Source organism: Octopus bimaculoides, chromosome 3 (genome assembly GCF_001194135.2).
Source record: "Octopus bimaculoides isolate UCB-OBI-ISO-001 chromosome 3, ASM119413v2, whole genome shotgun sequence".
NCBI classification, from domain to species: domain Eukaryota; kingdom Metazoa; phylum Mollusca; class Cephalopoda; order Octopoda; family Octopodidae; genus Octopus; species Octopus bimaculoides.
Window position 1 is genome coordinate 93,109,547 of NC_068983.1, and position 12,096 is coordinate 93,121,642.

Sequence of the window (12,096 nt, forward strand, 5' to 3'; positions counted from 1 at the left end):
AAATATCAAGGTATTAAAGATATCAGTTGAAGTTAGTGGGAAAGATGAATGTATTTGTATGGAGACAAACAGTGAGTACTGTGTGAAAACTGTGCTAACAGAGGTCTGCAATAGAGGAAAATGAGGGAGGACGTGGAAATAAGTGATGAAGTTAGACCTCAAGAAGCTCAGCACCATGGATGACATAACTTTGCTGTGTAACAGAACTGACTAATCCATACCAATATGGAAATAGGGCTGTTATGAGAAAGATAAAACTGCTTAAATCATAGAATGTCTGATGAATGCATCTCAATAGTAAATAGGAAGTATTTGATTTTTAACCAAATGCACTACCAAATAAAATGAGCATAGAAAAGATTAAGACAAAAAATGGTGGTGTCATAATGAAGGTGTTGAACTAAGAATATAATTGAGTGTATGTGTGTGTGTGTGAGTAAAAGGGAGAGAGAGGCTAACCACAATGGACTTGAAAGAGAGACTAATAGTGAAACTTGTAGTGGTTAAATTTGTATTTATTGAGCTGATGATGGCCTGGAATGAGCTGGTGTTACATTAGTGACTGTTATAGTTAATCAGGTTATCTAGAAAGGTATTTACTCTAATGGCTGCAATGTCAGCAAAATTATTAAGTGCTAGATGTGCTAGAGCAGTCTGTTGGGACTTAGAGAATTGATTGATGAAAATGGTAGAAGAGTTAATAATATTAGTTAGTACAAGATAAAGTTCAGTTGAACAACATATAGTTTTAATTTGTCTTAAGAGATGGAAACATGGACACCATATTCCCGGTAAGTAAACTGCAAAAAAAAAAAAAAGCCAAGACCCACAATTTACATTTATTGATTAAAAAAAAACCCTTCGACAGAGTTCCATGTTCTGTAAGCAGGGGGTGTAGTTCAAACTATATATAAGATTGGTATTGAACTCAATGAGGAATATACAACAATATTTTTCAAGATTCCTAAGGCTGGTTATTCTTTGTAACTTTTCTATGCTGATGATTTGATTCTGATTTCAGAATCTATTGGAAGAAAAGACAAAAACAGTATGGGCTAAGACAGCTAACAAGTTACGGAAGACAGAAAAGTCCAGTAGCATCAGGATCTGCATTGACATTACATATGCTTTTTGAGAAATTTGGTTAAAATACTGTCATTGTACTTGACATTAGCAGAGCATCAACCACACAAATCTCCTGGCAAAACTGTCTGCCTCTGGGATCCATCTGTCTCTAATCTCATGGACTTTCTCATCATGGTGTTTTACTGATGGAGTTCTCTCTAGCTAACCCTTTCAAATATGGTGTACCCCAAAGTTTGGTTTTGTCCCATACATCCTTCCTCCTATTCGTCAACAATCTACTTGCCATTGCCTTCAACAATGCCCACTCTTATGCAGAGAATACCACCCTTCATCCTTTCCTAACTTTCCACACACCTAACACCATCTACATGCAACCTAGATACCTCATGCTAAACCTACAATGACTCTATGAATGGAAACTTTGAAAACATCATACAATCAGGCCATTCTTGTTTTGTTGCCTTAAACAACACAAAGACACAATCACTATACATACCAAGAAACTATTATCATTTTATTCATTACTTGTTTTAGTCATTAGACTGTGGTCATGCTGGGGCACCACCTTGAAGAATATTAATTGAATGAATTGACCCCCAGAACTTTATTTTTTAAAGCCTGGTACTTATTCTATCAATCTCCTTTGCCGAACTGCTAAGTTATAGGGATGTAAGCACACCAGTTGTCAAGCAGTGGTGGTTGCGGGGGGACAAACAAACACACACACAATGGGTTTATTACAGTTTCCATCTACCAAATCCACTCACAAGGCTTTGGTTGACTCAAGGCTATAGTAGAAGAAACTTGCCCAAGGTGTCATGCAGTGAGACTGAACTATGTTGTTTGGAAGCAAACTTCTTACCCCACAGCCATGCCTGCACCCTTTACAACACAAATGTGAACAACATGTGCCAATTGTGAAAGGTGCCAATTGTGAAAGGTGCCAATTGTGAAAGGTGCCAATTGTGAAAGGTGCCAATTGTGAAACTGATGTGTTATAAACATATTAAATGGCAAAGTAAACTCAATTTCTACAAAACATTGAGAAATTTCAAAATTCAATTTAATTGAAAATTCAATTCTATGCTTTGGATATGAAGAATATTAAGTTATGTCTTAATTGTTAATAAAATCATTTCATTTCAAAGCTATTAGAAATAAAAATCAATAATGTAGTTATGGGGCTACAAATTTGCGGGAAAAGACAATACTTGACCCATGTACATTTTATCAATTCAAGAAAGACAAAATTCCCAGTTAACTCCAGTATAATTTGAACTTTGAACATTAAGGGATTTAACAAATTTGTTTCTACCATGTTACCATCTACATCTTCATCTAATAGATACTATTTTTTAAAATCAATTTAATATGCTGAAAAATACATATACAAACACATGCAGAAGAAAATCATTAAAGAAACCTCTAACATGTGTTTAATACTTCAACAAGCTTTTCCCAAAATATGTCTTCAATATTTCACTTTCACAAATAGTTTAAAATAATGTATTTTCTTTTCAAATCTGTAATCCCACCTACTTAGTTCACAGATAAAAACTGATTCAACAAAACCAAGCATATATGTAAGATATTTTTATAATGAGATATAAATTGCTTTGGGTGGGGGAATACCTATTTTATTTATTCATATCTTGAAAGTTACATTGCCAAAAGTAATAAAAAATATATGCAAATGATATAGATTTGTGATGTAAAGTTTATTGTATTTGGAATATACACTTGGTCATAAAAGCTCATGGTTTAACCAGAAATAAATATGACTTATTCTAAATCAAATGTATTTCCTGCCGTATATTCAAACTGTGAATGATGACTACAGTAAGAGATTAAATTTTATTCATAGTGTCTCAAAAGAGACTTTTTTTTCAAATGCAATTCTTTACATATTGTGAGTGTTTGTCCTTAAAACTGAGTTGGCAATGGTAGTAATAGAAGCCAATAAACTTTGCTTTCCATTCACACTGCAATAACTAGTTCGAAAATCTAGCTCATAAAAATACAATCAGTCAAGCTAATGAGAAGATTTCTGAAAATTGCTTACAAGAATGAAGCAAACACACTGAAAACAGTCCATATTCTATAGAAATGAAACTATAATATCACAAGCACATAATTAGATACAAGTGCAATGACAGTTATTGTTCGACCTTACAACAAACTTTACATAGTTTCTCACACATTTTTCTTCCATTTAAACTGCAGCAAATATCCAGTATAACATTCTGTATTTTAACCATCATTATCAACTAACAAAATTCATCTTTCATTCTAACATAGGAAAACCAAAGCCAAAACATGGCCAAATATTATTTTAAACTAAGGAAAACAGCCACAGCAATGCATGCAAGGAACATATAGAAGAAACAAATTGCAAATACATAGTTACTCATCAATATTCAGTTAGGTTGACATAAAAGTATGTTATATGTTACAGTAACATTTTGATTATATTAACTGTAATATCTTTAGAACAGGTGAGTTTATGAAATATCTACAATAACACCAAAAGAAATAATTTGGCTAGAAATAGAAAAGGTTAAATTATCTGAAGCAAATTCCATTTTAAAGAATCATTTAGCATTAACTAGACTAATTATTTATTTTATAATTACTATCCAATTCTGGTAATGATAAAATAAGCTGATGATGATTGGTAATCTTGTCACTGTAAACTTTAAATAATCTCATTTTGATACAAGGGTAACAAAATATTCCAAAAATACCCCAAAATTGTCTATTTCTATAAGCCAGATAAGCAAACTTACAGCATAAAAACAAAACAAGATTTTTGCAAATTTAGTAAACACAGATTTGTACATCTTTAACTTTAGTTTACAACCTTTATTTTTAATGTAGAAATGACAAGTCTCCAAGGAAAGATTTGTAAAGATGATAATTGTATTTATTTCTGCCTTTAACATTCATGAGGTAATAAATTTCTAGGAAACACCAGGATTGATGTTAATGAGAATATATGCATACACAGGATGTTAGAAGAGACTATGGTATAAAATTTGAGAGAATAAAATGAAATGGAAATAAAGCAGCTATCAGACATATAAACAATGAAGATACATGAGTTAAAAGGATTGGAACTATAAATGAAGTGATTCTTACATAACTCTGAATATGTATAGTAAGTATTTCATATTAAGTTGTGAAAATTAATACAAAATTAGCAGCAACAAAAACAAATTGAAAGATACTAGCAAGATAAAATGTTGGTGATAAATATCTGATGGTTTCTGTTAAATAATTTCTCTTTAATTATACAAGTAGTTTAAAAGTTTAAACTTTCACAAGTTGGCTAATGTCAAAAAGATAAGAGAATACGATAACTATAAAACAAAAATAAATTAGAAATTATGACTGTTGATGTGGAGAACATAGTATTTATCTTAAAGTTACATGGTGATAGGAGTATGTTTATAGCTGACATAACTTGGAGAAAAAGAAATAGAGAACATTGAGTTTATGATATGACTCTAGATGGACAAAAGTAAGTAAAACACAAAAAAACACATTCAGTTTAGATTTCAAGCAGCAGTTAAATCAACTTTCCAATAATCTGCTCAACATTATTAATAATAACAGAGTAACAGACTCTTGCGACTATACAAGTTTGCTATAAATATATCAAAAACCTAATCAAAGACAAAAATTAAAAGATAAAAAAAACAACCATACTAGCAAATACAAAGTGATATAAAATCAGCAATGTAACATCCTTAAGCCTATGTCACATAGAGTTTCATGCATATAAAATAAATCTTTCTAATATTCTATTTCCATATTTATTAAGGTTTTCTGAGTTCTGTAGTATAAATCTCAACAAATTTACAGGCGTTCTCTTCTGCTGTTAACAACAAGGCCAATATTAAAATATCATTCCCACAGGAGGCAACAATATCTAATGTTAATCCATCTCCCTGGAAATGCAATTTTCTTTTATTCTAAACAAGACAACTCTCCTAGACCTCAGTAGCTATTTACAGTGTAGTAAAAAAAGATTGTCCCTTTGGAATTGCTTGTTTTACTTTTTTCTATTTAGAAGTGAATTCCAAGTTAACAAAAGTAAAAACTCTATATAAATAATGCATGTATAATGAAATCATTAAGCTTATTGCATCTGTCTCACAAACCAAAACTCAGACCGAAAATCTGTAGAATTATATCTTTCTTTATAGAACTTTCATGAAAATCAGACACAAGACATTGGTACAACACTCATCTGATGGACTCCGCCCCCCACCAAAAAAAAAGAAGGAAAAAAACAAAACAAATTCTTTAGTTCTTAGCTTTGAAGAAGTTAAATGTTAAACAGATTCCAATTTATGCTTTCTATATTATCCAAAATCTAAATTGCAACTGACAGCAGGCGGGTATCATTTTTCAAAAAGATTAATCTAAAACTAGATTATCTGACTTTCAAACAATCTGAAAATGAATTTAGAAAATACTTGCCTAAATCAATATGAAGATACAAGTATCCCCTCTTCAATTCTATAGCAAGATAGTCTCCTTGGTCACCATTTGTATAGAAAAGAACACCATCAGCTTTACTGGTTCTGAAATGGATTCTAAGAAGATCTTGTTTAGTATGTATGGGTATTGGCAAGTTGGTGAGGTCATAGGTAATGTAAGTGTTCTGATCAAAAAAGCTGACGTCAGATTCTGAAATATATATTAAAACAGAAATGATTATTGCTAAAATCTTTACATGTAAACAAAACTACAAAAGACTCTTTAAAAATTGTATTTTATTATAAATTAATAAGGAGAAAGAAAATGTATGGGTTATAATGTTGACAATTTTAATTTCCAAATTATTAATTCATTAACACTCAATTAATGGAATATTCACATCTTAGAAAATGAAATTCGTTAGGAATGTTTAAGCACTTTGCATGCTTTTAACAACTTGAAAAAACAATGAATAAATTCCCTATTAAACACAAAATCTTAAACTTACCAAAACTACATCCATAAATTTCTACCCTCAGTGACATCGAAGAACTCCAACGCTGTGGACGAAATTTGATATATTGTGCCCTTATGGGAAATGTGAGGGTATTTTTCTTGACATCATGTCCATTTGAATTGCCAATAAATACCTGTAATCAAATCAATAATACTTTTGTTGAAACAGCTATTCTTTCATATAATAAATATTTCCTTAACTGATTAATCAACAAATCAATGAAGTACCACTATTTAAAATGACATCACCACTGGTTCCTATTTCTTCATCTATTGTCCACTTAATTTACTATTAGAATTTTGATTCCATCAATGTTTTTAAGTTTGATGTACATTCTGTTACATATGCTTTAATACATTTCTGTACAAGCTAATAATGAAGTCTTTTCATGATCAGTCAGCCTGCTAGAAGAAATAGTAAATAATACTCACTCAAGTTATAGAGTAACATCTTTAAAAAACAATTTTTTTTGAAGATAGGAAATTTGACAATGTAGTTCTGGATATACAAAACAGTCACAGCTGGAATATCTGATCATAGATTTAATTGGTCAGGGCTAATTTGGGACTAAACAAAAACATGGTTATAAACTATAATTAATTATAAAGCTAGAGATTATACTAAATTATGAAACATTGTTATATACAATACTGTATTATAAAACATTTCTGCAGACTATACCACAAACTAAAACTTTTCTACAAATCAAGTGTCTCTGGAGGTAAGCTGAAATGGAAATAGATTTTGCATTTTGTAGGTCAAAGTGATCCTACAAAGATTTGGAAACAGCTTGTTTTTATAATTACTTAATTTTTTTTTGTTACAGGAATATATATTGGGTCTTCCCATAAATAATGCGTTTTTTTTAACGCATCTTTTATTTTTCAAAATTAAGGTAAAGTTCTTTTTTAATCTAAAATATACTCTCCTTCATTTTCTACAATGCTCTTCCATCTATCTGGTAGACTTGCAAAGCCCCTCTTCCAAAATTCACTAGTCTGTGATGTAAAATATTCTTTCAGTACTATTCTGACCTCGTCTACAGAATTTATATTTTTTCTGTTCAAATGATTTTGAAGACTGTGACATAAATGATAATCAAATGGGGCAAAGTCTGGTGAATATGGTGGGTGAGACATCGTTTCCCATTCAAATGCTCCAGCTTTATGGAATGTCATCCACACTGTATGTGGTTGAGCATTATCCTGATGGAAGAACACCGTTTGTCTTGAAACCAAAGACGGTTGTTTTTCTTCTAGTGCTGATTTGAATGACTGGTTGAATGACCAAATTTAAGCTTTTCTGTTAGTTCAACAGTTATGATGGGATTTTGCTCTACCAGGGTTTGCAGGACGTCCTTGTCAAGCTCTACAGTTCTTTCAGGATGAGGCTTGTCTTCTAGGCTGTAGTTTCTGGCTTGGAATTTCTGGAACTACTGCTCACACTGGCTTACACTTATAGTCCAATCACCATATATTGCATTAATGTTCCTTACACTTTCTGTTACATTGCTGCCTTTATTGAACTCATAAAGCAAAATATGCCAAATATGCTCCTTTTCACTTCCACTATAACATTGAAAGTGTTACTGTTATAATTGAACTGTACTCTTCAAAACTTACGCTAAGAATAACCACAAGGTAAAATTACTACCTGCTTTTAGAGCAAATTGATGCAGGTAGATCATCCTGTCCCCCTCTGACTTTTAGTTCATGCAATTGAAAAAAATCACATTATTTATGGGATGACCCACTACTTTCAAAAACTTCCATCTTTCTCAAACAATATGAACTATGAAATTCTTTCTTTGTGACAAAATATTGTTAAACTGAATTTTAAATTTTGTGGTTCTTGTAATCCAAACCTACTGCAAGTGGTGACCAGTTAGCACTGGACTATGAATGGATTCAATATAGTTTGTCTTTGAAAATGTATTTTGCACATAAACAAGTTGTACTAAATACTAAAAATGTCTCTGAAAAAGATTTTAAAGAATTATATCCTTCATCTGGGTGTCATTTATAAAAGCCAATCAAGTTTTCTCTTTTGTAGTTGTCTTTTAGTACGCCATTTAACTGAAGTTGATGATCTGGCAGAAGTTCCTCAATGATGCATTTTCACTGACATCTAAAATATGCTGTTGAAACTGAAGCAACAAAACTAGTGAGAATGTCTGAACTGACTTTGAAAGGAAGTGGAGAATCTGCTGTATTTTTCTCAGATGGGAAAATGGTTGAAGTTATTTATCATTAGCTGGGGGTGAAAAAATGTTTTATGGTAAAAAGCATTCATTACAGAATATATGTCACATATAAGTTTAGATCTGTCTTGTAATTAAAGCTTAAGCTTGTTAAAATGCATCAAGCAGTCAACTGAGAATGCCAATTTCCATAACTATTCATCCTTTGGAAATAGCAGCTGAATATGATTTTTTTCACTCAAAAGATGTCAACCACCATCCAAAGTTAAAACAATTCTGAGATAACTTTACAACTATTAAGTTACCAGATAGAAGTGTGGCACAGCAAATTGCTATATTCAGCTTCCATTTCTTCCTAAAATGTTTGAAACTAGAAATAATTGAACACGTGTTTGAATAAAATTCTGTTAATACAACTGGCTCTATTACACATGACAGCGTTAAATATTTTCTAAGTGGCTGCTGATGAATGACGCTGTGAAATATTATACATTTCTGTATATCCCATACTCTGCCAAGATTTGTAGATTTGTCTCACGAAACACATTTTTTCCGCCAACAGTTTTAACACATTTTAGACATTTCCGAAACAGCTTGTACTTAATGTTTATTCAATTCTTTGAAAATGTCTTCCCAAGTAGTTCTTCCAAACATAATACTCGCAGAAACTTAATATTTTCTATCACTTCAAAGTTAGAATTAATTCTCTGAATGAGCACTGATAACATTGAATTACATAGACAGCATCTTAATCAAAATAAATAAACAAACACAAATTGATGAAGCAATAACTAGAAGAAATCACAGGAAATCTTGTGTTTATTCTTTTAGTTGTTTAAGATGTTGCCTGTCTTTGACACTTCTAGTAACTGTTTTTGCAGAACAACTAATATTCTTAAATAAATATATTTCTGGATATACTTAACAAGGTGAAAAGGTAAAAATTAGAGAATGGTGCATGCCTTGTAACATAAAAATCAAACACATGAAGAGAACTAAGACATTTTGGGGAAGAAGTGAGTACATAATGATAGCAGTGCACATATCCTCACTGATGCTGTAGAAAAAGAAGCATGGATATGCTATCATAAAAGATTCTTGAATGAGAAGAATGCATGGGAGAAAGACTGCTAAAGCAGACCAGTCACCGAAGTTGACAGCTATACAGTTAAAAGTGTGATTAAGGATATGAAGATAGGGAAAATAGCTGAACCATCAAGAAGTCCTAAAACTATCTGGCAATGGTCACACACTAGTCACTTGCATAGTTAATCAGGTAGTCGAAGAAAGTGTCATACCTTATTGTTAGTATTATCGTCAACTACTACAAGGACAAAGGAAATGCTTTATAGAGAAGGAGTTATAGAGTGTCAAACTGATGAGCCTGGTTATGAAAGTTACTGAAAAAGTTAATCATATTACAACTGATTAGGAATGGAATTAGCCTAGATTAGATGCAGTTTGGATCTGCACTCAGAATAAGCTCCTATACCTAACATCTGTTGAGCTGGTCAAGGCCTTTGACAGGGCTCCACACTAGTTTTGTGGCCACTGAGGAAATTAGGGAGCGATGGGGTAGATAAGGTACCTGTAATGGCCATGCAGTTCATAATCAAATGAGTTAGCAATGAGTTCAGGAACAAATTTAGAAAATAGACAGGGGGTCCAGTTGGACTTTAGTTCTCAGCCCTCACCTATTTATTATAGTCCTCTAGGCTATTACAAAGGAGTTTAAGACCAACTTTCTATGGGGATTCCTTTAACTGATAACAAACAATTAGAGGGCCATTATTTAAATAAACCTAAGAAAAGCAAGAGATTGCAGAGGAACCAAAATGGTGGCCATTTATATTAAATTGAAAATTTTAAAAAGCTCAACAGATGGGCACTGCATGAGCTGAGTGATTAAAAAATTGGCATTACCAAGTTCCACACTTCTATTGTGCAAGAAAAGCAATCTATTTTCTTAGTTGCATTATGACCTAAGACATAAAAAAAAAGAAAAAAGATTGTATACAACAATATAAGACATAATACTAAATTATACAACATATATTACAGCTAACATCACATTCTTATTTTGATTCAGGTTCATACATTGTAGAAGATGAATCAAACCAAAGGGAAATGAGATGCTAAATTTGGCTGAGGGTGGAGGTGGGCTTGATCTCAGAATGTGAAAGAATGCAACTAAATATTGCAAGACATTTAATCTCTTGATATAACATTTCTGTTACTCCACCAGATATAAAAGCTTAAGAACAGTACATATTAGATGATATAGTCCTACACTTTCAGAAAGATGAGATTATTACAACTGGAAGGCATTTGATTATAGGTTCATCTGGAGATGAATACCAATAACAATGGCTTATTAATAATGTTCATCTTTCCATTCATTCTTTCTTTTTTTTTAAACATCTGATTGGCAAATGACAATTTAGCTGGAGCAGAACAGCCTCCCTAAACTTATTGAATTCAGCTTGCAATGTCTAAAAATAGTGAAATACGAATAGGAAAACACAGCAGGAGCAGCAGTACAATGTAAGGCAGTCATTTGTGAAGGAAGTTTACTAGATTGCATAAGTGTTCATGTTTATAGCAAAACTAACAAGATATAAACCAATATTTCATAAATGTTATTAAAATATATGAATTGCGGTGTCAATATTTAATGTGACAAACTGCGATAATTTTACTTGATAACCTTTAGATCAAATTCATATTGTCTAATATAGATTAGTGTTCAAAACCTTAGAGTTCAATAATCCTAGGGCCTATTGGTGGCACATCAGGGTACCATAGCACTCAGGTTGAACAACATTTTATGAAATAAGTCATTAGTGTCTAAAAAATTTAGATGTATAATAATTAATTTTGATTTAAATGAAACATTCTTGAATAGTTAATCCTATAATTATATTACATAGCTTTTCCTTATAAACCAACATTTTAAATGGATTAATTTAATTGTAATCATCACCAGGAGCCAAGTATAAGTCATTAAGTCAGTGTGCTCAGGTTGGGTTTGATTCCCCCAAATTTTATTTCAGTCACAAATTGAACATTCTCTTGCTATGAGAGTTAAAAGAGATAGTTCATAACACTGCTGAGGAAGCACTCAGTAAATTTATGTTGATTTCAACCAAATACAACCACCATAATTGAAAATTCATTTAGATATAATTAATGTGTGTTTAAGAAGTTCACTTTGCAACCATGGTTGTTTTGAGTTCTAACCCACTGTACAGTAGCTATGGAAAGTGTCTTCTAGCTTAGCCCCAGGCCAACCAAAGCCTTGTGAATGAATTTGGTAGATGGAAACTGTGTGGAAGCCCATCATAAGTGTGTGTGTATGTATGTGTGTGAGTGTTTGTACCCCCACCATTTGACAACTGGCATCAGTTTGTTCATTTGTTTTCCGTAACTTAGTGGTTCAGTAAAAGAGAGTGATAGAATAAGTACTACACTTAAAAAAATAAGTCCTGAGGTTGATTTGTCCAAGGCAGTACCTCAGCATGGGCACAGTTCCAGTGACTGAAACAAGTAAAAGATAAAAAAATATTCTTTTATTCTTTTACTTGTTTCAGTCATTAGACTGCGGCCATGCTGGAGCACTGCCTTGAAGGGTTTTAGTTGAACAAATCAATCCCAGGACTTTTTTTTAAGCCTAGTACTTATCCTATCGTTCTCTTTTACTGAACTACTAAGTTACAGTGGCATAAACATACCAACACCGGTTGTCAAGCAGTGATGGGGAGACAGACACACACACATATATATATATATATATATATATATATATATA

At 32.1% G+C, this 12,096-nt stretch overlaps 1 protein-coding gene across 1 annotated transcript in view; it reads right to left on the reverse strand.

Moving 5' to 3' along the window:
* The window catches only part of LOC106877699 (neurexin-4), a 424,377-nt gene that overhangs the window by 285,186 nt on the left and 127,095 nt on the right, over positions 1-12,096 (reverse strand). The window contains exons 4-5 of the mRNA XM_052966322.1: positions 6,080-6,221; positions 5,572-5,781 (exon numbers count right to left, since the gene is read on the reverse strand). Of these exons, the coding sequence (XP_052822282.1) occupies positions 5,572-5,781; positions 6,080-6,221 (352 nt within the window). The remainder of the gene's footprint in view (positions 1-5,571; positions 5,782-6,079; positions 6,222-12,096) is intronic.